The sequence below is a fragment of the Pipra filicauda genome, unplaced genomic scaffold (genome assembly GCF_003945595.2).
Source record: "Pipra filicauda isolate LSUMZ 115617 unplaced genomic scaffold, ASM394559v2 scaffold34_size3990699_pilon, whole genome shotgun sequence".
In the NCBI taxonomy this organism is placed as follows: Eukaryota; Metazoa; Chordata; class Aves; order Passeriformes; family Pipridae; genus Pipra; species Pipra filicauda.
In genome coordinates, this window is record NW_024104476.1 from 2021906 (window position 1) to 2046756 (window position 24851).

A 24851-nucleotide genomic window follows, 5' to 3' on the forward strand; every position below is an offset into this window, starting at 1 on the left:
TCATTACTTCCTGTTGTCCCAGAAACTTCATTCATTTTTTTAATAGGAATCCATTCCTTCTGAAGCAATAATGTTTATTGCTGAAAGTAAAACCTGAGTTAAGTCCCATTACATGTTTGGATGTATTATATATACTACTGTGCATATAATATGTGTATATGTGCATGTCATTCTACAGTGCTACAGCTGTCTATCTCTGGAGTATCATCTCTGTTCTCCAAACAGAGATTAAAGAAAGAGAAATCATCGGTTAAGAGAGAAAAGATGTTGTGGCTTTTTTCCTACCAGTCAGTCACAGGGATAATTCATCAGTGAAGATTTTGAGGAGATTGTATGTTTGTTATATGTCTTTCAGACAAGTTATGACTGTAGCTTCCAAACCAGTGTAAAACCACAAGAAAAATAATTTCTTCAAGAATTGGTTGAATTTCTGCTCTCTTGAGTTCTTCCAGCAGATCTAAATTATACTTGTGCTGTATCCTGATTTGTTATTAAGGAAATCTGGAAGGAGGAAAGTTGTTTTATCATGAGTGGATTTTTAAATATGCAAAAAATACAGAAAAAGAGGCAGTTGGCAAGATAAGAAGTATTAACATTCTGCTTTACCTTCAGGCTGGGATGAAATACAGAAACCTTATTTTGAAACCTGGAGGATCTTTGGATGGAATGGATATGCTGCAAAATTTCTTGGGGCGTAAACCAAGCCAAAGAGCTTTCTTATTGAGTAAGGGATTATGTGTTCAGTAAAATGATGATTCTTTTGTAATGGCATATAAGTATGGAATGAGCTGGAAATGTCAGTGTATTTCACATCTTGACTATGTATCACTCTAGGCAAACTGGGTCAGTTTTTGATGATTTTTTAAATTGTAAAAATAAAAATATGATTTTTAAAAAAAATTTCATAGGACTACAAAATTCAACACATCAGGGAAAAAATTGAGATGTGTGAAGCTGAGGAATTTGGATGGTAATTCTTTTTAATTGTTATGAAATAATACTAATCAATATGGGGATTTGATGCCATGGTTCTCTTTTAATAGATGTACTTAAATTGTGTCTTGTGAGTGAATTTTAAATCTGGAGGGGATAAAAAGGACACTACCAGCAATAAAAGAAACATTCTTATTCTGTATTTTCTGTTGTATTGACTGCTCACTTTGTCTCTGATGGAGAGGAAGCGTGTTGGTTTTTGTTATTGTTTGGGTTCAGTCTCGCTTCCTGACAAATTTCAAGACTGAGAACCTGCCCCAAAGAGCTTTACGCCAGAGATGTGTGATACTTTTAGATTTCATTCTGATGCATGTTAAATTCTTATATCATTTATATACTTACATAGTATAATTAAAAAAAAGAAAAAAAAACAGCCAAAATCTATGACCTTAGCAGTTCTTCCATCACTTTTTTGTTTTTGTTGATGATCACAAGTCTGGTCTTTGGTTTCCAAATTATATCAACACTGGCATTGAAATGTTGTACTTGAGCAATTATAATGGTTTCAGATGGTTTGTGAATTATTTTGAGATACAAATAAAGAAGGAATGAAAGAAGATCTCCCTGGTGGGAATGATAAAAGTAAATTGAAAATTTTCCTATTCCTTCGCAGTGTGGCATGCAGAGGTGCTTCAAAAAAGTGCAATAGATTTAATGATTTCAGCTGTGGGACTGTGAAAGTAATTGAGGAATTATTTTGTAGTTTTTCTGCAAGATCAGGAAAAATGAGTTTTACCAGGCAACTCTCAGCACCCAAATAAAGCTGTAAATCCCAAGTGCACTTTTCTTGTCTTTAGATATCTTGTCTTACTTTGGTTTTAGTATTACAGCATGTATATGAACAAGCTTTAATTGTGTTTACTATCCAATACATATTAGACATTTGAACCATAGCTGTCAACATGGTTGGTGTTTTTACTTTTTTGTTCAACAGTGAAATAAGAAAATGTGCCTGGTCAACTCAAAAGACTTCCTCTTTTTCTAGCAAAAGAAAACTGAAAGCACTGACTTTGGGTCAAATCTGTCAATTTGTTTTAGGGGGAAAAAGCCTGACAGTTGTGACTGTTCAGATGAAACTTTGTTTCTTGATTTTCTTTTAAAGCATTTAAACTGGGGAGGAAAAAATGAGATTAATTAATTTCTGAAATGCAAAATGTGACAGGCCTTATTTTTTAACCACAGCAATTAGATGTGAGAAATCATAAATATTTGTAGCCAAAACAGATTAACTCTGCAGTCTTAACAGCCCGTATAATTAACTAATTTCTAGTTGTCAGTCACTTATAGTTTTAGGCCGCAGTTCTTCTGTGTCATGAAAAGGCAATACATGAAAATCACATGTGTGGGAACACCTCGAAAGGTATTCAGCACAGCTATAAAGGAAAGCTGAGGAAACTGATGGATGCAGGATTATACCAAAACCTGTGAATTTTGTCTAGACTAATTTCCCTTGTGTTCTGACTGGATTTGCAAGTATTGTGCTTGTCTTTTTATACATGTTTAAAATTCTTATGATTTGTCTTATCAACATATTTTTTTCCTTTCACACCGTAATGATAGCTCCAAAGAACTAAAACAAAAATATAGTAAGTGATACTTCCCCTAAATGAATCTGCAAATTTAAGCAATGGAACCTCTATTAAGAAGCAAAATTCAGTTTTTATTTTACAGTTGGTAGACAGATTTCCACATGAGGGAGACCTTTCTCTGTATAAATCAGCAGTCTTGAATCAAGGTGGATAATTGCAAATGTAGTAATTATAAACAAAAATATGAGATGACTATCTTTCAGCAGAAAAATAGTCTGAAGACAACCTGGATGCATCCTAGATCCAAGCATTGGCACCTCGTCGATTATGTCTTGGTACGATGGACAGATGTCCGCGATGTCCACCATACCCGCGTGATGCCCAGCACAGAATGCCAAACAGACCATCTGCTGGTGCGCTGTAAACTTAACCTCAATCTTAAATTCAAACCCAAAAGGGGCAGCATCCCAAGGAGGAGACTCCAAGTTAACAATCTCCAATCAGCCACAGCGAGAGACAGATTCCAGGCAAATCTTCAAACTAGGCTCGAAAATCATTCCATAGATTCTATACATGCCTCTCCTCAAACACTTTGGCACCATTCATAGCCATGAATGAATGAATGAGATGATAAAAAGTCATGTGGTGATTTAAAAGTTAGATTTAGAACAGTACTGATGCAAATGATGACAATTAACTTCTTTATTTTCCTGCTCTTTAGTATGTGTTAGTTTGTTGTACAATGTAGAGTAACTAAGATACTGAAGTGCAGAAGAATGTCTGCTGTTTACATGCATATGAAAATGCTGACATGGCTGTATGGTTAAAATAGCATCAGATGAATATCCATGTGTGTAGGGAGGAGAAAAAACTAATGTTGTAACCACAAATGAAAGCGTTATGTTCTACACCTGTTCCAAAAGAATAGGATTTTTTGTTATTTGTTTTTATAGAAGCCAGTTCCTTCAGCCTGCATCAGGCAATAATTAAGTTAGATCATCCTATAGCTAAAACTGCACTCAACACAGAAGACTAATGGGTACATTCAAAAATGCTTATGAAACATCTTAATGTAGTAAAATATCAAACTTGTCTGCTAAGTTTTATATTGACTTCGTGGAGCCTTCTGAATTAAATCAGGGTTGGACTAAATTACTTTTTTCCTTCCAACCAAAGTTGTTCTTCGAAATTCATGTTCACATTTTTTTATTGTAAATACCAGATCTTGGCATGGAAAAAATAACCTGGAGAAAGAAATCTTTTCTGTTTTTGCAGCTGTCCATCATAGGCATGAAACTTTTATCTGTATAGGAAACAACTTATTCAGACACTATTCTAAGGCAGTGAGATAGAGTCCCTCAAGAAATGTGAGTTAATTGACTTGTCACTGCCAGAAACAATCACATACATGAAACAGTGCCAGTAAGCCCAGCCTATTCTAGAGTTGCTAAACCCATGCTTCCACTGAATTAAACTTCAAAACTGTGAAAGTCTGATATATTCACTGTAATAAATGAAGAAATAAATAGTAATTTTTGTCTGTAACAAAATGATACCTTTTCAAGTTTAGTATTGTATCTTTTTAGAGTTTCATTGTGTTTAGGATTATTATTTTCTTGTGTTAGAAATTCAGTTTGGACTTTGACTTCACAGCAAAAGCTTCAAATTAGTGGGAAAGGGTAAAATGGGAGACTCGGGAGACAGTGCCTATTATCACTGAGTAAGTGGGTAGTAGGCAATGATTTCTCTTTCTGTTGCTTCTCTGTAAAGGACAGAATAGTTTGAGCATGTGGCTGGGTCACAAAGTGATAGCCTCAGCAGCCCCTGCTGCTAGTTGTCTGACATAGGTCCAGCATGTAGGCTTTTTCTGGTTGCTTGCAAGTCATGTGGTCAAACCTAAATGGTAGAAATAGTCTGAAGGTTTAAACTTTAATTTCTGAGGTGTGGTGGCTATTGGTTGTTATGCTGACTTAATAATTGAGAGCACTAAGACCTGGGGAGTTAATGTTTGTAAAGGAAAGTAGAGCATTGTAGTTCTCTGTTGTATTTTATTAATATCACAGCATTGCAGAAAAAACCCTCTTCCTCATTATAATCAGTAATCCAGATTAGTCAACTACTGACTTTGATAAACAACTTCATTAAACCATGTTATAACAAATGATCAGACAGCAACTAGTTGTAATGACTGTAGTCATTTAGTATGGGAGAAGTAAAATTATGGTAGTGCAACAAGTGAATTACAAGGTCAAGATCTCAGCTTCTCTCTGAAAAAAATGAAACAATTTCCAAGTAGCTTTGGAGGGTAGTTGAGTGAAATGCAGATTCCTGGAGGGGTTTCCTGAAAGCGCAGAGCTGTTGGCATGGTAAGTGATTACTGATAGGGATTAGAGGGCTACACATCAGCAGGTTATGTGATACAAATCAAAGGTAAAGGGAGGAAGGCAGTTAGGTGGAAGGATGAAGCTGGAGAAGGGTGTTTTGACAATAGTTGTAGAGGGGTTGAAGTGGATACAAGAGGTAGATAGCAGGGAAGAGACTAACAATGCATACTGCTTATGAAAGGCTACTTCAATGCTTTTCATGGTTTTATGAATTAGAAAAAAGGTGTGCTTTTCTGTAAATAGATTTCTATTCTTATTTGCAGGTGAAAGAACATGAGACTATGCACCTGGTTGTTACTTGACTTCTTCCTGACATATGAAGATTATTTTTTTATTTCACCACTATTTTCTTCATTAATATATTTAAATAATAGTTTCTCATAGTGGAAGGAAAAAAGTTATGGGGGAAGTTCATTTTGTGGGGCCTGTGCTGGAAATCCTGTAAAGCTAATCATCATTGGCCTTTGTAGAAGTGCAGATGATACAAAAGATGTGGTTCCAAACAGCAGTCAATCTATTTTAGACCTAATTAGGATAAAGACAAATTAAGTAAATGAATTGGAAGTTAGTGGTTGCCTAGAAACCAAGAACCATGACCTAATTTTGTTCAGTATTGATTAGCAGAGGATAGACTTCACCAATACTTGCTTGTGCTATATTCCTGATGAATTATAAAGGTTAAAAATATCATTGTTAGGAGAATCAATGAGTAAAATCACTGGAATGAAATGTGAATGAGACGTGGTGTGTCTTTGAAATTCAATTGTCCCAAATCCCACAATTTCACAACTTAAAAATCTTTGTGAGCAATTCTTACTAAGAACCAATCTGTTCACCAGTAAAAACAGCAATTAAAAATAAACAAAACAGAAGTGGGAAGTCAGGAGTAGGAAATAGTTATAAAATGAGGAATTGTAAAGTGATAAAAATTATAAAGAAGGCTAAGACTGCAATGAAAAGAAACATGGATGAAAGTGTTATAGCAAATAATATGTATAATTCAGTGTATTAAGAACAAATAAATCCGATTTGTGTTACAGACCTGTCAGTGGATGAATATGCTAATATTGCAAATGATAACAAAAAGAATTTTTGTTTTCTCTTCTGCATTTACAAAGAAGGAATGTGATGTCATCATAGCATGTGAGAACCATGAAGTACTTTCCAGTCCATTAAAAGAGGAGTATATTGAGCAATACCTACTAAGAAAAAACATTTTGGCCTGAGTAGGGCTGAATAACTTGTACTTTACAAACAAACAAAAATTAGTGTTGAGGGATTTTTTCCCAGTGCTGGTTATCTTGGGCTAACTGGGCATATGCCATTATACTAGAACAGTGCTAATGAGTTCTAGTGTTCAAAAACCAAATAGGTGACTATTGGTAATTCAGCTGGAAAGCCAAGTTAAGCAAAACGGTGGGAAAGCATAAATATGGTTCTGTTGCTGAAAAATTAAACAATGAGTATAATTCATAGAATGTGAGCAATTTTAGGAAAAAAGAGTTTTGTCAGACAAGCCTGATGTAATTGTTTGTGGCCATTACAAGCCTGATGAAGGTGATTGTAAAAAGATTTACGTAAGGAGTATTTGACTTAGTGTGTATATTTTCATTTAAAATGACACTACATGATATAGAGGATATATAAAATGGATTAAGAACAGCTAACTGTTTAGAGTACCTAATGGCAGAGGATTACCATTGAACAGTGATCTAAGCGCTTCAGGCATTACACAGGACTGTAATATAAAAGCATTGGTGATAGAACTTGTAAACAATTAACCAAAAAAGGCAGTCACAGGGAATTCCTTGATTTGTTAGAAAGCTTTGGGTATTCAGATGAAAAAGTTCTGTACCATGGGCAAAGGAACGAGTAACATCCCTTTAGCAACTAAAAATGTAGGTTAAAACTACAGCTTGGAGGACTGTATTCTGTAAAATACTGACCTCCGAAAGTATCTAGAGGCTAGTTACAGCAGTCTGTTCAGTCTGAATTGCTAGGAGACTATAGCAAAGAAGGGTTAGGCAGTCTCATGATGGATGAGTGCAAGAATATTGCCTAAGAACAAGTTACTGATGCTACTTCTGTATACCATATCAGCAACTGTATGCAATTTTGGTGTCTGGATTTTTAGCTAGTAGGGCTTATTATTCCAAATGAACACAGGTGATTCTCTGTGTAGAATAAAGTTAAGTTGTGGAACTCCTTGCTGAGAATATTATAGAAGTGATACGTCTGTATGAGTTCAAAATAAGAGAAGCCAGTGGAGAGTATTTAAATACATAAAACCTTACTCATCCTCGGGAAGACCCTACAAAGTAGGGGGTGGAAATCCAAAGAATATTGAAGAAAATATCATGTATTGCAGCCCTATTCATGTTTCTGTTAGGCATCTGCTTTTAGCCACTGCTAGAGATAGGATATTGTAACAAATCAACCTGCTGTTTGATCCACTATGAAGAAAGAACAGAGACTTGCAGTCTCTAGGTATTGCCATTACATAGTAAAGGCTCTTTAATCCTTAGTAGGAGAATGTCAGCCAGAATTTGAGGCCAGTCATTTCAAAGACAAAATAACAGCATTTTTAGCAGTGAGGAAGACAAGCAACTTTCTAAGCAGTTTGTCCCAATAGTTGGGGTTGTCAGTTCTCAATGTCTTCAAATCAAGACAAGTGAAATCTCTTTCAGAAGATACATGTTCACCAAACACAATGATTTCATTCAGAGTAACTGGGTGAAATGGAATCAGACTGATTTCCTGGACCTCTTTCCTTTTAAAACTACAGTTCTGTAAATCAAATCTTAGCAAAAAAAGTTTGTTGCGTGTTTATTCAGGGGAGAGGTGTAACACTGCCAAATGTAATTCATTGCCAAGGACTTCTTGCCTTCTAAACCACTAACGGAAAGCAAAAGCAACTGGAAAATGTACTTTTAAATTAAGCAAACATTTTAACCTGACATAGTTGTCTTTAACTGCATAATTGTGGGATTTACAAACTTTTATAAGAAAACTGAGCAGACAGATGTTTTTCCACATGACAGGAGATAAATTCATCCTTTGATTTCTTGTTGAAGAAGGCATTGTTTTTCTCTGTAGAAAGTAGAAACTGAGTAATAACCCCAAGTTATTGTTACAAATGGGATTTTTGACTAGGCAGTTATTTTTTCTTCATTGGGTTGTCTCCTTTGGATTTCCAGATTTCAGTTAGGTTTTAACAGATTACTACTTTTTTCAGAGCTGTTATTTTCTGATTGGTCTCACTGTAAGGCACAAAACTTATTGTCCCCCTCTCCTTCTCCCACACCTCTCCATTGAAGTGTTGCTGTCCTCTGGAATTTAGTCAACAAATTAGCTGAGATGTATACTTTAAACTTGGGAAAAGCACTTGGTAAAGAACTGAGCAATTTGTATTTGTCCTTTTATTTGCTAAAAACTAGTCATGGCTCAACATCTAAGATAAGTTACTACCAAAATCTGGCAAAAGATCAGAAATCTAGTCAGATTTTTACAGCCAAATAATGTATAAGATATTATCAATATTGTTAGTAATAGAAGGGTTTTACAAGAACTAAATGATTCTATAAACATGAAAGAGTTTTAGCCTAAAACATTAATGAGAAATGTCTAAAAGCACACTTGGGGATGGTGCAGGGTGCCCTGGTGCAGGGCTAAGAGTTGGACTCTATGATCCTTGTGGGTCCCTTCCAACTCAGCATATTCTGAGATACATTGCACATTGTGTTTTGAAATGATGCACCAAGAGAAACACATTTTATTCACTTTGGTGTTTTTAAGTGTGGTTTTGTATTTCAAGCCTTGTCAAGAAGTGAAAGAATTTTATCCTATTGAAAATTCAGAGTTAAGACCCATAGAGATGACAGGGTTTGAATCAGCTATCTGTAAAATATTAGTTAATATAGTGCAATTAAACTTAATAGCATTTTTCTCTTAGAATGAAATGTTATTTTTATACAAATACATTCTCTACAGAAAAGGAAAACCTTCAGAAGTTGAAAGCTGTTACAGATATGTTGTCTGTATACATATTCACATTATGAATGCGTTTCTGCACAAGTGTGTTTATGCCTTATCTATTTCTACAGGAACAGGGTCATTCTCTTTCCTGTCAAGCATGGTAAACCCTTCATAAGGCCAGCCACAGGCCCCTCCACCATTTCTGCTGGAAGATAGTGAGCAAGGGAGGGATTGAACAAGCATGAATCTGCAAAAAGATATAAACCACATCTGAAGATCTTCCGATTTACTGGCAAATCAACTTCTTTTTTACTTCATGTTGTTTTCTGTATGCACTTTGCTCTGCTAGAGACTTTCAGCAGGCCCCCCTTAACCTGAAGAAGTAACGTCTGGTCTGAAGAACTTAAGAACTTCTGGCTCTTAAGAATTTAACCACAATAATCCATGGTAGAAGTATGGATTAAGTCTAAGGTGGCTGGCCTTCCTCTCTTTTGTTCCCTAGGAATGACATTAGGTTTGGTTGACTTCTTATGGAAATTGCATAAATCACAAATTGGTTTCATTTTAGCCATCAGCTATCCGGTGCAGTAAGCTCTTATTAGAGCTGTACCTAGGAACCTCTCTGCCATGAACACCAAAAGGGAAGAGGTCTTCCTAAATGATCTATTCAGTCTGAATGGAAAGATAACATGATAAATGAGTTGGAATGCAGTGGATCAGATTTTTTTAGGAGAAAATTTAAGGAGAGGGGTGTGATATTCTCACCTAGGTAAAACATAAATTTAGTATACAAGGGTAAGCTTGGTGTGGTGAAGAAATGACATGTTAAAAAGGGGGTTTTCTCCCAAAGATGTGTGAAAATAGAATTCCAGACCCTTTATGAGAGAGACATTCTGTGAAGGAAGAAAACCAACAACCAAAACCCACCCTCAGTTGTTACAGAAAACTAATGGTGAACACTGAGAAAATTGCAAGACTTATCTAGGATCACGGGAAAATGAGTCTGCATTACAGGGAAAGATTTATCTGCACACCAGAGAAAAATCCAGTCAGTTTAGTCATATAACTATGTCTCATAGACTATATCCTGGACAGAAGGAGATATACTACAAACCCATTCATAGGTTTCATGGCAAAAAAGTCAGTCTCAAGTGGAAAGTCCTACCTGGGTTCTTCAAAAGCATGTCTAAAGCCTGGGCATTGTAAATTCTTAAATTACAATAGTTGCCCAGGCTGGAATGGCAAGAGTTATGTTGGCAAATCACATATTATCTTCTTCATGGGCAAATACCCATTGTGAACTACAAGGGCATTCTCAGGGTGTGCATAGATCTGGTTCAAAAAGCAAAAGCTCAGCTTTAATTGAAATTGGCCAGAGATGTCAAAAACCACAAGCAAGCGTTTTTCAGGTACATAAACAACAAGCAGAAACAGAAGGAAAATATTGGCCTGCTATTGAGCAGGAGAGGTGAATCAGTCACCAACAGTGCTGAAAAGGCAGAGGTTCTCAACACTTTCTTCACCTGTGTCTTCACCAGCACTCGGTATATTAGGAACAAAAATCCAGGCTGATGCAAACAGAGAGCTGCAGTCAGTGAAGGTAGAGCTGTTAGGAGCTTGTAGGAGCTTGACCCTACAATTTGATGAGCCCTGACAGTATCCCCCCAAGGGTGTCAAGAGAGCTGGCTGATGTCATTGTGAGGCCAGTCTCCATAATCTTTTAGAAGTTGAGGAGATAAGAGGATGTTCCAGAAGGCTGGAAAAAAGCTATTGTCACCCCTATCTACAAGAAGGACTTAAAGGAGGGTCCAGGAAAATATGGATCCATCGATCTTCCTGCTGTCCCTGGGAAGGTTACAGAACTAATCCTCCTGGAGGCTATCAAATGTCAGATGAAGCGCATGACTGGGAAAAGGCAGCGTGGTTTCACCAAGGGCAAATTGTGCTTGACAAACCTGGTCACCTTCTACAACACAGCAACCTGCTCAATTGATGTGGGGTAAGCAGTGGACATTGTTTACCTGGATTTTTCCAAGGCTTTCAATAGCGCTCTTGGTACTGCTTTCCACAGCCTCCTCTGGAGAAACTGTTGCATTACAGTCTAGACAAGTGGTCTGTCGGGTGAGTGGGGACCTGGCTGACCCAAGGCACCCAAAATGGTGTGGGAAATCACTCCTGTCCAAACCAGCAACAAGTGAGGTCCTCCAGGGATGGATACTGGGCTCAGCACAATTTAGTGGAAGATGGTATCAAGTGTACCCTGATGAAGTTTTCCAATAATAACAAACTACATGAGGAAGTGGATGCTTGGGAAGGGAATGCTACCCTGCAGGAACACCTGGATAAGATGGAAGAGTGGGCTAATGAGAACAGTGTGAAGCTCAACAAAGACAAGTGTAAGATCTTGCATCCAGGAAAGCATAATCCAGGAAAGCAGCACAGGCTGGGATCTACCCGGCTTGGGAGCAGCTCTGTGGGAAGGGAGCTGGGGGGATCCTGGTGGATAGGCAGCTCAGTCTGAGTGGCCAGTGTGCTCCTGCAGCAAAGAAAGGCAACAGGATGGGTGGCTTCAACAAGGGCTTCACTAGCAGAGGTGAAGAATTATCCCACTTTGCCCAGTGCTTGTCAGAATCATTATTCCACCCTACTTTCTGGTTGTCAGGCCTCAGCTGGAACACTGTTCAGTTTTGGTCCCTGGTGTACAAAACAGATGTTCACAGGCTGGAGAGGGTGCAGAGAAGGCCCACAAAGACAATCAAAAGCCTGGGAAGCCTGGCATGTGAAGAAAGGCTGAGGGAACTGGGGTTGTTCGGCCTTGAGGAGCTTGAAGGCACAGGGGAGACCTTATCCCTCTGGTCCAGCATTTAAAGGGTGGCTACAAAAAAGATGGAGATTCTCTTTTTAGGAGGAGCCACATGGAGAAGAAGAGGGGTAATGGGTACAAGATACTGCTGGGGAGATTCCAATTGGATGCAAAAGGGAAAATTTTAACAGAACAATAGGCCATCGGAATATCTCCCCAGGGAAGTGATGGATTCTGCAACTTTGGACACTCTTAAGATCCACATGGAAAGGGTCCTGGGCCATCTTGTGTAGACCATGCTTTTGCATGGACCAGATAATATTTGATGTCCTCTTACAGCCTGGTATTCTGTGATTCTTAAGCATCTTGAAATTAGAAGATAACTGACAAAGATCCAAGATACAGACTGTTTCTGCAGCAGAAGGGTGCCATTTCTTCTTGGTGTCCAAAGGTAATGGAGTCCCTTGGTTTTGAAAAGGTGACAGAGTGAGTAGCTTTGTGTTTTCAATTCTTTCAGCTCTGGACATTCCACACCCAAAGCAGAGATTGCAAATTACTATCTCAAAACAAAAAGAGGAAAAGAGAAAATCAAGCCCCTTTAAGCGCGCTCTGGGCTGGAGAAACCTCAGAGACTAGAAATTCTACTTGCCTGATACGCATATTTGATTAATTTGGGCTCAGTTCTCTAACTCAGCATGCTGTTTGGGAAGCTGCACAGGTGTGATTTCTTAGGCCACTGTAGTATAATTTGCTAAATAAATCCCCAATGGGTCTATTAAAGTAGCATTTGTTCAGTTATCAACAAAGTTCCCAAAACATTAAAAATTATTATTGAAACATTTTTTTTATTATTGCTGGCCCACATCTGTAACAAAAATGATGCTTCTCTGGATTACTTTCCCATGATAACAGAGATGTTTCAGTTGCTGATATAATTTTCCTTTATTTAATTTTGTACAACATTAATTAAAATGGAAAGTTTCATCAAAGGTCACTGCTGACTTCATTAATAAGAAAGCAGTTTTGGTTTGTGCAGAAGCACTACGATAAGATAGAATTTAACACAGAAGATAAATTTAGGCAGCAGCAGAATTGGAAATTTCAGAAGTAAAATTTTAGATGTAAAAGAATAAATGAATCATTTCTAGTGTTGAGTGTCTCACTAAGGATTTTATTGCAGAGCTTAGCATCTAACTGATATGATATTTCCTAATTTTGAGGCATTTCATATTTTATATTGCCTTTTTCTCTTCTGCTATGTGCTAAGTATCCTCAGAGGAGAAATTTTGTCAAAGGGAGGTTGTTCAGTTTGTTTAATAAAACAAATAAGTACTTTATTTGTGAAATATTGCTGTATGTCATAAAAATCAACAAGATGTCTTAGAAAACAAGAGACTTAATTTTCTCTTATAGACTTAATGAAAAAGAATTTCCTTAGTTTAAAAGGAAGGACAAGAGAATATAATTTTCTTATTGATATTTAATTAGATTTGGCTGTTGCACAATTTTATTAATAATTGGATAATATTGTGAGTTCAGGCTGGTGAATTCTGAAATGGTTCTGAGAGTGTTTGAAAACTTTTTGTATGTGACTTGCAAATTGATACTTCAATGTAAGCAACAGTGCACCTTGGCATAATATATGATTCTTTTGATATGCCTTTAGTAGGTAATAACATTTCTGTGCTCACTTTTAATCAGATTGTCATTAGAGAACCTGAACCATCTTACATTGCAAATACAGGTTGAGCATGAAGGTTACAAGTTCCCTTCATGTCTTTTCATAAATCCTGGCTATGTCTTGTGCTCTGGTAGCAGTTTTGCCTCTGTGAACCCTCTTTGCCTGTGTTGTGGCTACTTCCGCCTTGAAATATTTTATGTTTGTGAGTATATTTTTTTTTTATTCTGCCTGACAGTAAAGGAAGGAAGGAATATAAATAACCACTTGATTTTTCCCCAAGGACAAAGTATAACTCCTCTATGTGTAACCTGTATTAACAGTATTTCATAGCTGCAATTTTACATGTTAAAATACAGAGTCCAGAGCTAGTTATTTAAGTGATGTATTAAGTTATTTAGTTATTTAAGTTGATTTTCAGAGAATGAGGATCTAGTGAGCTCAGTGAGAGCCATTGTTAAAGGATCTGAAAAACCGTACTATGGTAACTTGCCAAACATTTAAAAGTTTTTGTCCTCCTCTTACTGACCATTTTTTGTCTAAAGTATTTCACAGAATGGATAACAAGGATAAGAATATCCCTCTCTACATTTAAAAAGTTAGACCTAGAGAAGGTATTTTGGCAACTATCAAACATTCTTTTGGATTTGAAAATGTAAGCATGGATGCCTATCTCCTTATGCTGTAGTTATTGTGGATTATGTCATCTCCCTTTTCTTTAGAGAACCAATATTCAAGTGCTGTAGATGGTTTAATTTTGGGGGGAAAAAGGAATAATTTTCAGCCAGAAAAGTAGAAGATGCTTGTTATGACTGCAGGAGATTTGAATATGAATAGGAAGAGATCAGTAAAGTGATGATAAAATTTCCCTTCACCAAAAGAACTTTATAGCTCTGACTTTTCACCAGAAAACACAAATATGAATGCATCATGTATTATAAACACAAAAATATAAAATTAAGGTATTTCTTGTCTATGTTATACAAAGAGACATATAAAGTACTAGAGTAATATTCATATGGTGAAAGCAACAATATTCAAGGTTATTTTTGCTGACTAGTGCATTTGCAGTGACTAAAATGCACAAAAGGAATTGCTATGGAAAGAATTACTTATTTTGCATGCTTTCTCAACATACCCACCAACATGTTTTCATGTCCACCCTTACTTTGAGAGCACTTGAGCAAATGCTCTGATGATTAAAGATAAAAATTAAAATAAATTCTAAGCCTTGTAATTTGTTACTTTTGGCTCTGAATTTTCTTATAACAAGGTAATGATCTTGGGTGGCCCTTTGTGCTGAACATTTCAGTCAGTAATGCCATTAGTTTCACAGATCTTATGTGCTGGTGCTGTTGTGGTTATCAGTGAGGGACTAGATTGTCAGTCTCGGAGGAAAAAGAAAAGAAGTCCCTGACGTGGAGAGAAATACATTTCACGAGGACACAATGACTAACACTAGGAAACAAATGGCAAAAGTACATTTCGGTTTTAATTATATAGTCCACTGAGATCATAAAGGAAATAATGGGATACTTTCTAGATAATCTTTTCTACAGCACAGATTTAAGTGCAGAACTTACAATAGCTCACAAGGTACAGTTTGTTTTTTAGATTTAAGATCTAGAAAAATTGTTCAGTCAGTTCCCTTGTGGATTGTTCCTTCTGCACTAATAACAGGGAGCTCTGTCTGGCTTCCTTATCTGCTGCCAGAAAATTCACCACTGAGGGCACAGAAGGGACAAGCTGCACTTCCACATTTCTGCTGGTTTATCTTGCTGTAGCCTGAGTGGGTTAGCAGCTGTTACTATAGTCTGCCCATCTTCAGCTCGGTGGTTGTGGCCTGAAGGGAGCTCTTGCATGGGATAAAATGGCTCGTTTGCATTTGAGCCCAGTCTAACCTGTGGGAGGTGCAAGCATTTCAAGGGATTTTGGAGATTTTTAGCTATATAACTGCAGCAGGTTTTTACTGAACTGCATATTCTTAGAGGTATATAACCAGGCCAAATTCAGGTGTATCTTCATGACAAAAGCAGAAAGGACATTTCAATACGATTTTTGTTCTCTGCCATGTTTCAAATCTTACTTTAAAGCGTTACTATCAGATGTTTTTAATTGTTGAAATAATATGTATAATACTTTTCTTTGATTTCAGAGACAGCCAGAATAATTCAGGGAACATTTTCCTCACTGAAATCAGCCTGGGGAGCATATTCAGCATGAAGAACTTCAGCTCAAACTGTTACAGTTCAGCAAATTTAAAAGAAATTGAAAACAGGTCATTATAATAGGACTTGTTGGGCAGCCTAACTTGCAGTCAGGTCTGCAAGCCCAAACTATAGTTTACTACATGTAGAAAGTAACTTCGCAGTTTAGGTGAGAGTTCATAAAAGTAGGTGAGAAGGAGGTTTTTGGAATGGTTTATCAGAGTTGGTACTGGTTGAAATGTTTTAATATTTTTAATTGGAGCTTTGGATTTCAGTATAATCTTTTTTTCTCAACATTTATTTCATGAGATTTTCTGTATAATTTAGATTTTGGTCAGTGGTAGAACTTGAAAAATTCCTGACATATTAACTGAGAACTATTCGCTGAAATATTAATGGAGAAAATTATTAATTTTTTTCATTGAGATGCTTACAGACATATTGCTTTCCATAAAAACCAGATTTTTGTAATAGAATGGCCAGGTTTAGAGTTTAACATGAATAAGATGTGTTTTCAGGTAGCTGTTGGATGGAAATGAATCCTCAGCAGGGATTCTCTGATACAGGTCTGCTAAAAGCCAGTGGAGCTTTGTTAAGTCAGCTGTCTGCTCAGCATGAATTTACAGAATAAATGAACTGTGAGGTTCACCAAATATTTAAATGTCTGCTAAGGTAACTTTAATAAGAGAAAATATCTCTGTGTAAGGGATAGATTTATTTCAGCCATCCTATTAATATTAATAATTAATATGTGTTGTACTACCTCTGTGTTCTCATTTAGACCTGAAATCTCACAGTGTGGGAAGAGCTGTAAAGCTAAAGCCTGAAGGACAGTATCAAGACAGTTATTTCAAACAATAGTATGTTCAAAAACAGTGGTATGGCATCAAAGCCAGAGTTGTGAATTACTGGTGAGAAGAATTACTGACAAGGCTGCTGCTGCAAGTGAAATGGGCTGGATATCTATGTGGCTGCTCCTCTGTGTCTAACACCTGGAGACGTGGATAAAAGGATGACACACAAATGTAGATGTCACAGACTAAGAAAGGATCAAAGGGCAGGAAAGCAACTTGCCAAATGACAACAGTGTGTATGTGCTGTGTATGTATGGAAGATGTGTTGAAACTAAAAGTGGGACAACACTTGTGTGGGTAGTAATTGTAGGACCAAACAAGAAGGTGATTATAATCTTCAGCTTCAGAGTTAATTCTTCCTTGATAGTCAAATCTGATATGATACTTTAACTTTTGCAAGTGGGAACATGAAAAGATATAATTCATATCAAGATTATGAATTAGAGTAAATGAGATATTGGTAAGACAACTGTCTGTTTATAAACAGGATATAAATAACAGATTGAGGTTAAAAATATTTATTGCTATGGGAGGATGGAGGAAGGGAATACAACTTTATCCAAATACTTGTTTCGTTTCCAGATATATAGTAAGATCTTTAATCTTATTTATGCTGGTGTAATGTAATACATCAAAAAACCTTCTCCAATTGTTCCAGGGGCACTGAATCATAACAGCTCTGGGTTGTCCAGTGTGATTAAAGGAAGGTAGAAATAGTTCTGTTCTTGCTGCCAAAAATCTTGCTGAGATTTATTGATGGAGTTTGTGGTGCCAAGAATGCCATGCCAAGTGCTCTGCTGCAGGAAGGCAAGTAGCCTCACTAAGTTATTTCATAGAATGGTTTGCCAGGTTGGTCACAGCAAATAAAAAAGACATGAATTCTGAAATCTGTGTTTTCTTATTGTTAGGACTCCTCTTTTGCATATTTGTCTGATAGACACATATTTTGAATTTTCTTTTGCAGTTCTTCCTATTTCACAGGATAGATAGTTATACTACTAATTAAACCAAAGTAAGGTCTTCATATCCTTCACTCAGTGCATGTAATCTTGAATTTTCAAGTACACTCCGTGATTTAGTTGTCTGGTTTTAAATTATAAGTAGAAATATAGTGTAATGGTATCTTTTTAAAAATCAGATTTAGGTTAGCCTGTCATTTGGGACTGTGTTTTAGTACCACCAGTATAGTTGCTATATAGATTATTTATTTCAGATAGGGAGCCTAAAATTATGAATAGTTACACTTCTGTATTGTCTTGCATTAGTTATTTCAAAAGTATCACTGAAACTATGATTCTACCATGCTTCAAAAGTATGGGGATGTTAATAAGCAGCAATTACAAAAGATTACTATTAGCTGCTCACAGTATAAATATTTCTTCATGATGCTGACATGTGAGTGCCTGTAAAAGACGAGTGCTCCACTCTGCACTTCAGAATGCACACAAAAAGATTTCCCACTTCTTTCTCACTGAAGAGACGACTCGCTTTTTCAGTGTGAGCAATAGTAGTAGCCTACCAGTCTGTCATGCCATGTGCATGTGTTTGTGCTTTGATTTGAGAAATTGCTCTTGCAGTTTTTCCTGTTGGTTTGGCTGAACTGAACAATGCTCTGTTGGGAGCAACGCATGATAGCGGGTGCCAGAGGCATGATCCTGATCCCATTTTAGTCAGTAAGAATTTCACTACAGAAACTGAGGCTGGATAAGGCCTTTTGTGTGAATAAGTTCAGCCCAGTAAGTAGTTTCTTATCCTATAGTTAAGAAAGCTGCTCATAAAGATGCTGCTCTCAGCAGATATTTATAAATACAGGATTTAATAATATGGAAGCCAGACATGCAAATTTGAATTTTTTTTGCAAATCTGCATAAGAACATTCTAGACTGTGAGCTCAGACTTCTTATGCCTCAGACATCTCTATTGCGAGCCTAACTTCACAAGAAGGTAGATTGTCCTGAACAGAATGCAATGCAAAGGCACTTCCCAGTGTGCTAAATGGCAATTTGGGCAGTCCTGCTGTGCTGTGCCATGTAGACTGTCCTGACACAGGCATGGATCCCATAGGGAAAAGAAGAAAAGAGGTGGTCATGTAATTGAAGACTATATCATAAAGCAAAGTAACCAGTGGGTGTAATTATGGTTGAACATAATTATGCATCTCCTAACCTTATATACTTTAATTATAGCACCTCCTAACTCTTTGTGTGCTTGCCTTGGAACTCAGTCTGGTGTAGCTGTGCTGGCCTACAAAACACACCATGGTTGTGTGAGCTGTGTCCATCTTACAGCTGAAGACAGTTACTTGGTTAATGCAAGCATCAGCGGATTGTCTCTAAGCATTTAACTTTTTAAAGCTAGTTAGTAAAGAAATTTGGCAGTAGACTGTGAAGAAAGTAAAGCTCTTACTGAGGGCTTTGGCTGTCTTGTTTTTCTGGGGAATGAAAGCTATTCAGGAGGGCTCTGTATACCAGCTGGGGAGCCCAGGAATCTTGGAAGCTTCTTGGAGTGTCTGGAGCAGACAACATCATTTTGGAAATTGTCCAAACCGTGTGTTGGAGCAAAACAGTGCCCAGCAGCCACAGTACCTCCTGACAGGACAGTCAGGTGGCATGACAGGTTCCCTCCAGCAGTCTCTACATGGGTGATCTTCACAACTCTTGCCCCTACATATCTGTCCTTGCAGGAAAAACTCTTAGTCTTCTCTGAAACAAGCCATGATAAAATGTGTGTCTTTCATGTACACAAATGACTCAAGGGTGCTGTCTTGTAAGGAAGCTGTCCAGCCAAGGGGAAAGCAGAGAAGCGTTCTACCCACAGCAATGTTTTGCCCTTAATGGAAGAATTTGGCCTAACCCTCACACTCATTTGAAAGCATTTAACAGCGGTAGGCAGGGAGACAGACTACGACAAATGCATCTGGATGATATAATCTTCTGTCTCAGTCATATTTTGTTGAATAACAGTATCTTTGGATCTCAGTGTCTTTACAAAAAAAACCTGCACTGAAAAAATAGGAGAAAATTACTTGATATCTTAAAGGGTCCTGAAAATCCAGATGCATGAGAAATAGCTGTACAACAATACATAGCTTAAAGCAACTTCCCTCTTCGCCCCCCCCCCCCCATAATTATCTAACAATGTGAAAGATCACTGTGCTACCTCAGATCACTGTTGATGGGAACGGGAGGTACAAAGATGCTTTATTTGCTCTGCTGTGCAATGACTGGACTGTGTGATAATGCTTAAGTAATAAGACACTCCAAAGAGAACAGGTTGGGGGCTATAGACGCACCACAAGCAGGACTGGCACAAAAGACATCCCCAGGGACACAGCTTCATTTCAGATGGTTCTGTCTGGAGCTTGGCTCTGCTGCCCAGCCCTGTCCAAAGGCAGCCTAAGAGAATATTATGAGATGAATAGAGGTAATTGATATCTTTTTTTTTAATTACAGTATGTGTTTAGAGATTGTAAAGATCCACTAGTAAGCCAAGAAATCTTCTACAAAATTTTACTTACTATCTTGCCCTAACTTTCTTCAGAGCATTCACCAGTTTCTTATGAAAGCGCATCTTTTTCTGCCAGATAATCACAGCCAAAACCTTTCAGGCAGTATCCAGCCAAATGTTAATGTTGTTAGAAACAGTAATAATTATGCAAGCAGTCACTTCACTGGTCACTGAAGGTGAGTTCTGTATTGAACCTGAATACAAGCAGGCTATTGTGGTTTTAGTGAAGAAGCGTGAAATTGTACAAAATTCCAAAATTCCCTTCTGACCTCTATAGTTAAAAAGGAGATGATGGTGACAAAACAGAGACCTTTGAAGGCTTTTGCCATGTTGTAGAAATGGGTGCAGATCACAGTGTACTAAATGATGCACTCGCTGCCTGGATGAAAGGTTTGTGCATAGGGGGTAGGGGTAGTGCCACTCTGAGGAGCATTTCTTTGTCTGATGTACCTCATTCAGACAGTGCCAGTGTAATAAGAAACACTGCTACTTAGATTTCCCCATGAGGTTTCTTCCTCTCTGTGATCTCAAACTTTGTTGCTATAATGACTTCTTTCCCCTCCTTCTCTTCTGCAAACTTCATTGAGCCATCATTGGGAGCTTCTCTTCACATAAGTGCCCTTTCTCTTGACTCTGAATTAATTAAGGGTGAAACTGGAACACTGACTCATAGCAAAGGAGCCGAATTCCTTTTTAGTAATAGGCAAAGAAGGCCACAGGAACCCACTGCTTCCCTGCTGCAACAATGCCTGCCTTTTGTGTGTCATTCCCACATTGATCATGTTAACTAATGCCTCTTTAGACACTAATTGCTGTATTGATGAGTCTGAATTGGATGGGTTTACTATCTGGGGGCTTTTGGGGAGCCAATCTCCAGAAAGGTGAAAGTGCTAATTATATTCGAAATTACTTTAAAGCTCTTATCCTCCTTTTGCCAGCATCCATTCCCATGGTAACAGGAGCAGGTACAGCAGCATGCAGCCTAGCAGCGCTCAGAGCTCTTGGCTACATCAGCAGTGGCTGTGGTTGGAAAGATACTATACAAACTGTGCATACAGATTTTCCGAGATTCCATAGGTTTCTTCACCACAAATCTAAGTTAAAATACCAAAAAATGGTATCCTAAAAATGAATTTCCTTCTTTATGAACTGTATTGGCTTTTTTAAGCTTTGATTTTACCCTTAGGTGAGCTGGCAGGTCTTCTAAAGGCTAGTCTGCAGCCAGAGCGTCCAGGGGATATTCTGTCTGACTCAGCAACTGTCTTTTTTCCTGCAGCCCGCTGGGCTGAGAACAATAGCTTTGCCACTACCTGACTCTTGGGCCTAGTCTGCTAGGCAAATTTCAAAAAGGAAATTCCCACCAGCACTTCGAGTGTGTCTGAAATTGTAAACAGACTGTATTTGGAATGGTTTATGTCACTGACTTGCAGTCAGCATTAAACTTACTTAGGCTGCCATCAGTTGCAGGAACTTCCTATATACTGAGGCTTTTAGCATGTAATTATGATATTTCCCTCCACATTGTAAATGCGAATCACTGATGTTTTCTTTATGAAGCAGCACAGATTCCAGGCTGTGCTGAGCAAAGGCAAGCATGACATTTCCATGCCCTGAAGTGAAGGTTCTAAAGTGATCTCAGTGGAGTTGGAGCAAGAGAAAATCTCAAGGTATGCTGCTTTCTGTCTCAGTGAGCTTCACAGCTCAAAACCAGCTCCAGCAAGAACACTTCAACCGTGCTCATCAACAACTCACTTCTATAGAGAGTGTTAGGCTTTACATAAAGGTTCCTCTATAGGGTGTTTTTAATTACATCATAATTCAGTAAGGATCATAAGGATTCTGTAGTATAAATTCCTTCTGGAAGTATTAACAGCTAGGAATATTTTTTTTCTGTGAGTAGCACAGATACATTTTAAAAGAAAGTTCTTTCTCAGCTCCTACCTTTTTTTATTTAATCTAAAGAAAGTTTATTCAATCCTGCAGTTGATACTAAATTTCACTTCTGAGCAAGTCTGCTCTCTACAGCGAGATTATACCTATCCTGTTTACTTAAAAGAAATAAGAACAATAGGGAAATCATAAATAATATATGGTGCCGTACAATCTAAGGAGGAACTAGATGATTCTCAGCTTTGAGGATCAGGGCACACACTTTATTTATTGATGTCAAATGTAGTACCTTAAATATTTGCATGGTCTATCAGGCAAGGGAAGTGAAGGGAAGGGAAGGAGAAGGAAAGGGGAAGGGGAAGGAAAGGGAAGCAAAGGAAAGGAATAGAGTTTTTGATGGCTAGCAAACTTGGGGGTAGGAGAAAGATAAAGAGTTGTTGATAATGACAGTGCTGCTGTTAATTTACTAACAAGTGACATGGTTACTAACCACAAGTAGTCCCTGTATTGGAGTGGTGGACATGGTGGTTGCTGGGTTAACAGTTGGACTTGCTGATCTTAGAGGTCTTTTCAAACCTTAAGGATTCTATGATTTCCTTGGATCCTTCCAGTTACAAAACCAAACCATGTTATTGATTATCAGAGTTCAATAGAGTGTTTACGCAAAGACAACAGTGTGAGACTAAGACATCTTGTGCCATCCTCTTGTCCTCATTTGGCTTATTATTGTTTTACTGATGTCCTTATACCTTTATATCTGGAGTTAAAGGCCCATCATGTTTCTCCTGTGTTTTTTATTTGTCATGTGGGACATGTCTGTCTGAAAAATATTCCAGCCCAATAGGAGTTGGAATAAAGCAGAGGCTGGATACTGCCTGAAAGTAGAAAAGATGCCTGAAAGCAGAAAAAGATGCGCTTTCATAAGAAACTGGTGAGTGCTCTGAACAAAGTTAGTAAGTAAAATTCTCTCCGTCATAATGCTTTAAAGACATCTTCTGGGAAGAGATACATGGGAAAACCAATTCTTATAAATCTCCTCTGCATCTGACCAGACCTGCTACTGAGCCTGATGTCCCATCTCCGGAAAACTCAGAGAGTTCTCTGCAGTTGGAAAAGATGCAGGCTAAATGAGAGCATATAATGTTTTACATCCTGGCAGTGAGATGGCTGTCATCCAAATTTTCCTCAGGGAGAAATTTGGCAGAACTTTTTGACCCATCACCTAGGGTAAACCAGGGATAGCATACTCGTAAATGTCTACAAAAAGAAACAGCACAGTTAAGGATGTTTACTTTAATCAGGTTACACAGAAATAACAATGATCTGAAAAACTGAAAGAAAAGCTGTTCTGAATATACAATAGCATGCTCTGCTCATCTTCAATTGCGTTCTGCAGGCTGGGCAAACAACTGGCGTCTGGAGATGGGGAATCTAAGAACACAGCAGGCCTGCAGACTGACGGGTCAGAGAAAAGGACTGTCCAGCTGGTCTGTGGGACACATGAAATTTACATGCAGAATGTCTAATAATTTGACTGACTTCATTCTAAATGTCTGTATTTGAAAGCAGAACTCTTCTGAAGCAGAACTAGAGGAGACAGAAGGAAAAAGGTGGTAAAGCAGGAGGGAGAGCAGAGAAAATTGTGTGAACAGCGAATATGAACGTGCTTTAGTGAAGAGGAAAAGCTTATGGACAGGGTGGGAGAAGCTAGGACTATTCCTAGCACATGATGCAAATGGCTCAGATTGATACTTTGTAGAACCATTTCCATATATTGGCACTCATGTTTAAATACACTTTGCAGAAACAAAATTATGAATGCTCTCTCTAATAGCGTGTTCCAGTCATACTGCAGCTTATATCTCACTGAAACACACTTCCCATGTTTGGACTTGCCTTCATTTGTACCTTCAGTAATGAGGCCCTGGAGCTGTGCTCTGCTGACAACAAAACCATTCACCTGGGCTGCTTCTGCCCTTGAGTTTGTCCCCACATACTTCTATTTATACCCTTCATGTGTCCTTGGCTGGATGGCTTTTTGCACTTTTTAGAGGAAGCTGTGCAACCACCTGTTCTTATTGACAAGCTAAATTGGCAAAATGTTTCTCATAGGCCTGAGGCTGACTTAACAGGGAAGAAAACAGCAAAACACAAGCATATCGTGCCCTTCACCACCCCTGAGCAATGAAGCACAGGGGTGCAATGAAGCTCAGCCTGCTTACAAAAGCAGGCTTTTGTAAGGCAGGTGGCACAGCCAAAGTCCACACAGGGGCTGTGCCGGCCCTGGGAGTTCTGAATGGCTTAAGAAAACATGTATGATCACTTTTGCTGCTCTCCTGGTAAGCTATTACCATAATGTTTAGATGCCATGAGCTTGCAAGTGTAGAAACTTATCCGGTTTATCAAGCTGAACTGTCTTTTAAATTGATTTATCTCTTCTTGTTTCCCTGCCAGGTTTAAGCAGTTTGTGGTTTGCCTGGAGCCTTCAGCAGCGAGGAGAGGGGCAGCATGGCAGCTCTGCTGCTGGCTAGCAGTTCTGAGCTACTCGCTCCTCAGGTCCCAGAAGCTGAATGTATGGCTATTTCAGACCCCCTGCTGCCGGTCACACTCTGCTTGTCACATTACAGGGGCCACCAGACAGCCCTGCTCACTGGAGCGGCGGCTGGACTGGTGCTGCTGCAGCCCAGCCCTGTGCTGGGTAACCGAGCTGCATCTGTCAGGCACATTTCCTACGGCGGTTCAGCAGATATTGACACACAACCAAGAAGAGTTCAATGACTTTGTTAGGTTCTTCCCACACTGCAGCAGCTATGATTTGTATTACAATGGCATACCAAATACTGCAAATACTAAATAAGGGAGGTTCCCTCTCCCGGGTTGTCTACCATCCAAAACCGGAGGGATTACAGTGCCCCTGCTAGCTGTGGTCTGTGGCAGACTGGGATACAGAGTTCAGAGCTTCTAAATCCTAGATCAGTGAATTAACAAGATTATCCTTTCACTCTGAAAACAAGATTGAGAGAGATTTTGA

The 24851-nt window shown here is 38.3% G+C and overlaps 1 protein-coding gene across 3 annotated transcripts in view; it reads left to right on the forward strand.

Annotated features, from left to right (window-relative positions):
• Positions 1–24267, forward strand: part of NLN (neurolysin) — a 61577-nt gene extending 37310 nt beyond the window's left edge. For 2 of the 3 annotated variants that reach the window (XM_039384385.1, XM_039384384.1), the window contains 2 exons: positions 613–724; positions 15518–24267. In XM_039384385.1, the coding sequence (XP_039240319.1) occupies positions 613–724; positions 15518–15585 (180 nt within the window). In that variant the 3' untranslated portion in view covers positions 15586–24267. Of the gene's footprint in view, positions 1–612; positions 1548–15517 lie in introns of those variants that run through there. The other variant, XM_027732363.2, reaches the window with a different exon arrangement.
• Positions 24268–24851: the final 584 nt, after the last annotated feature.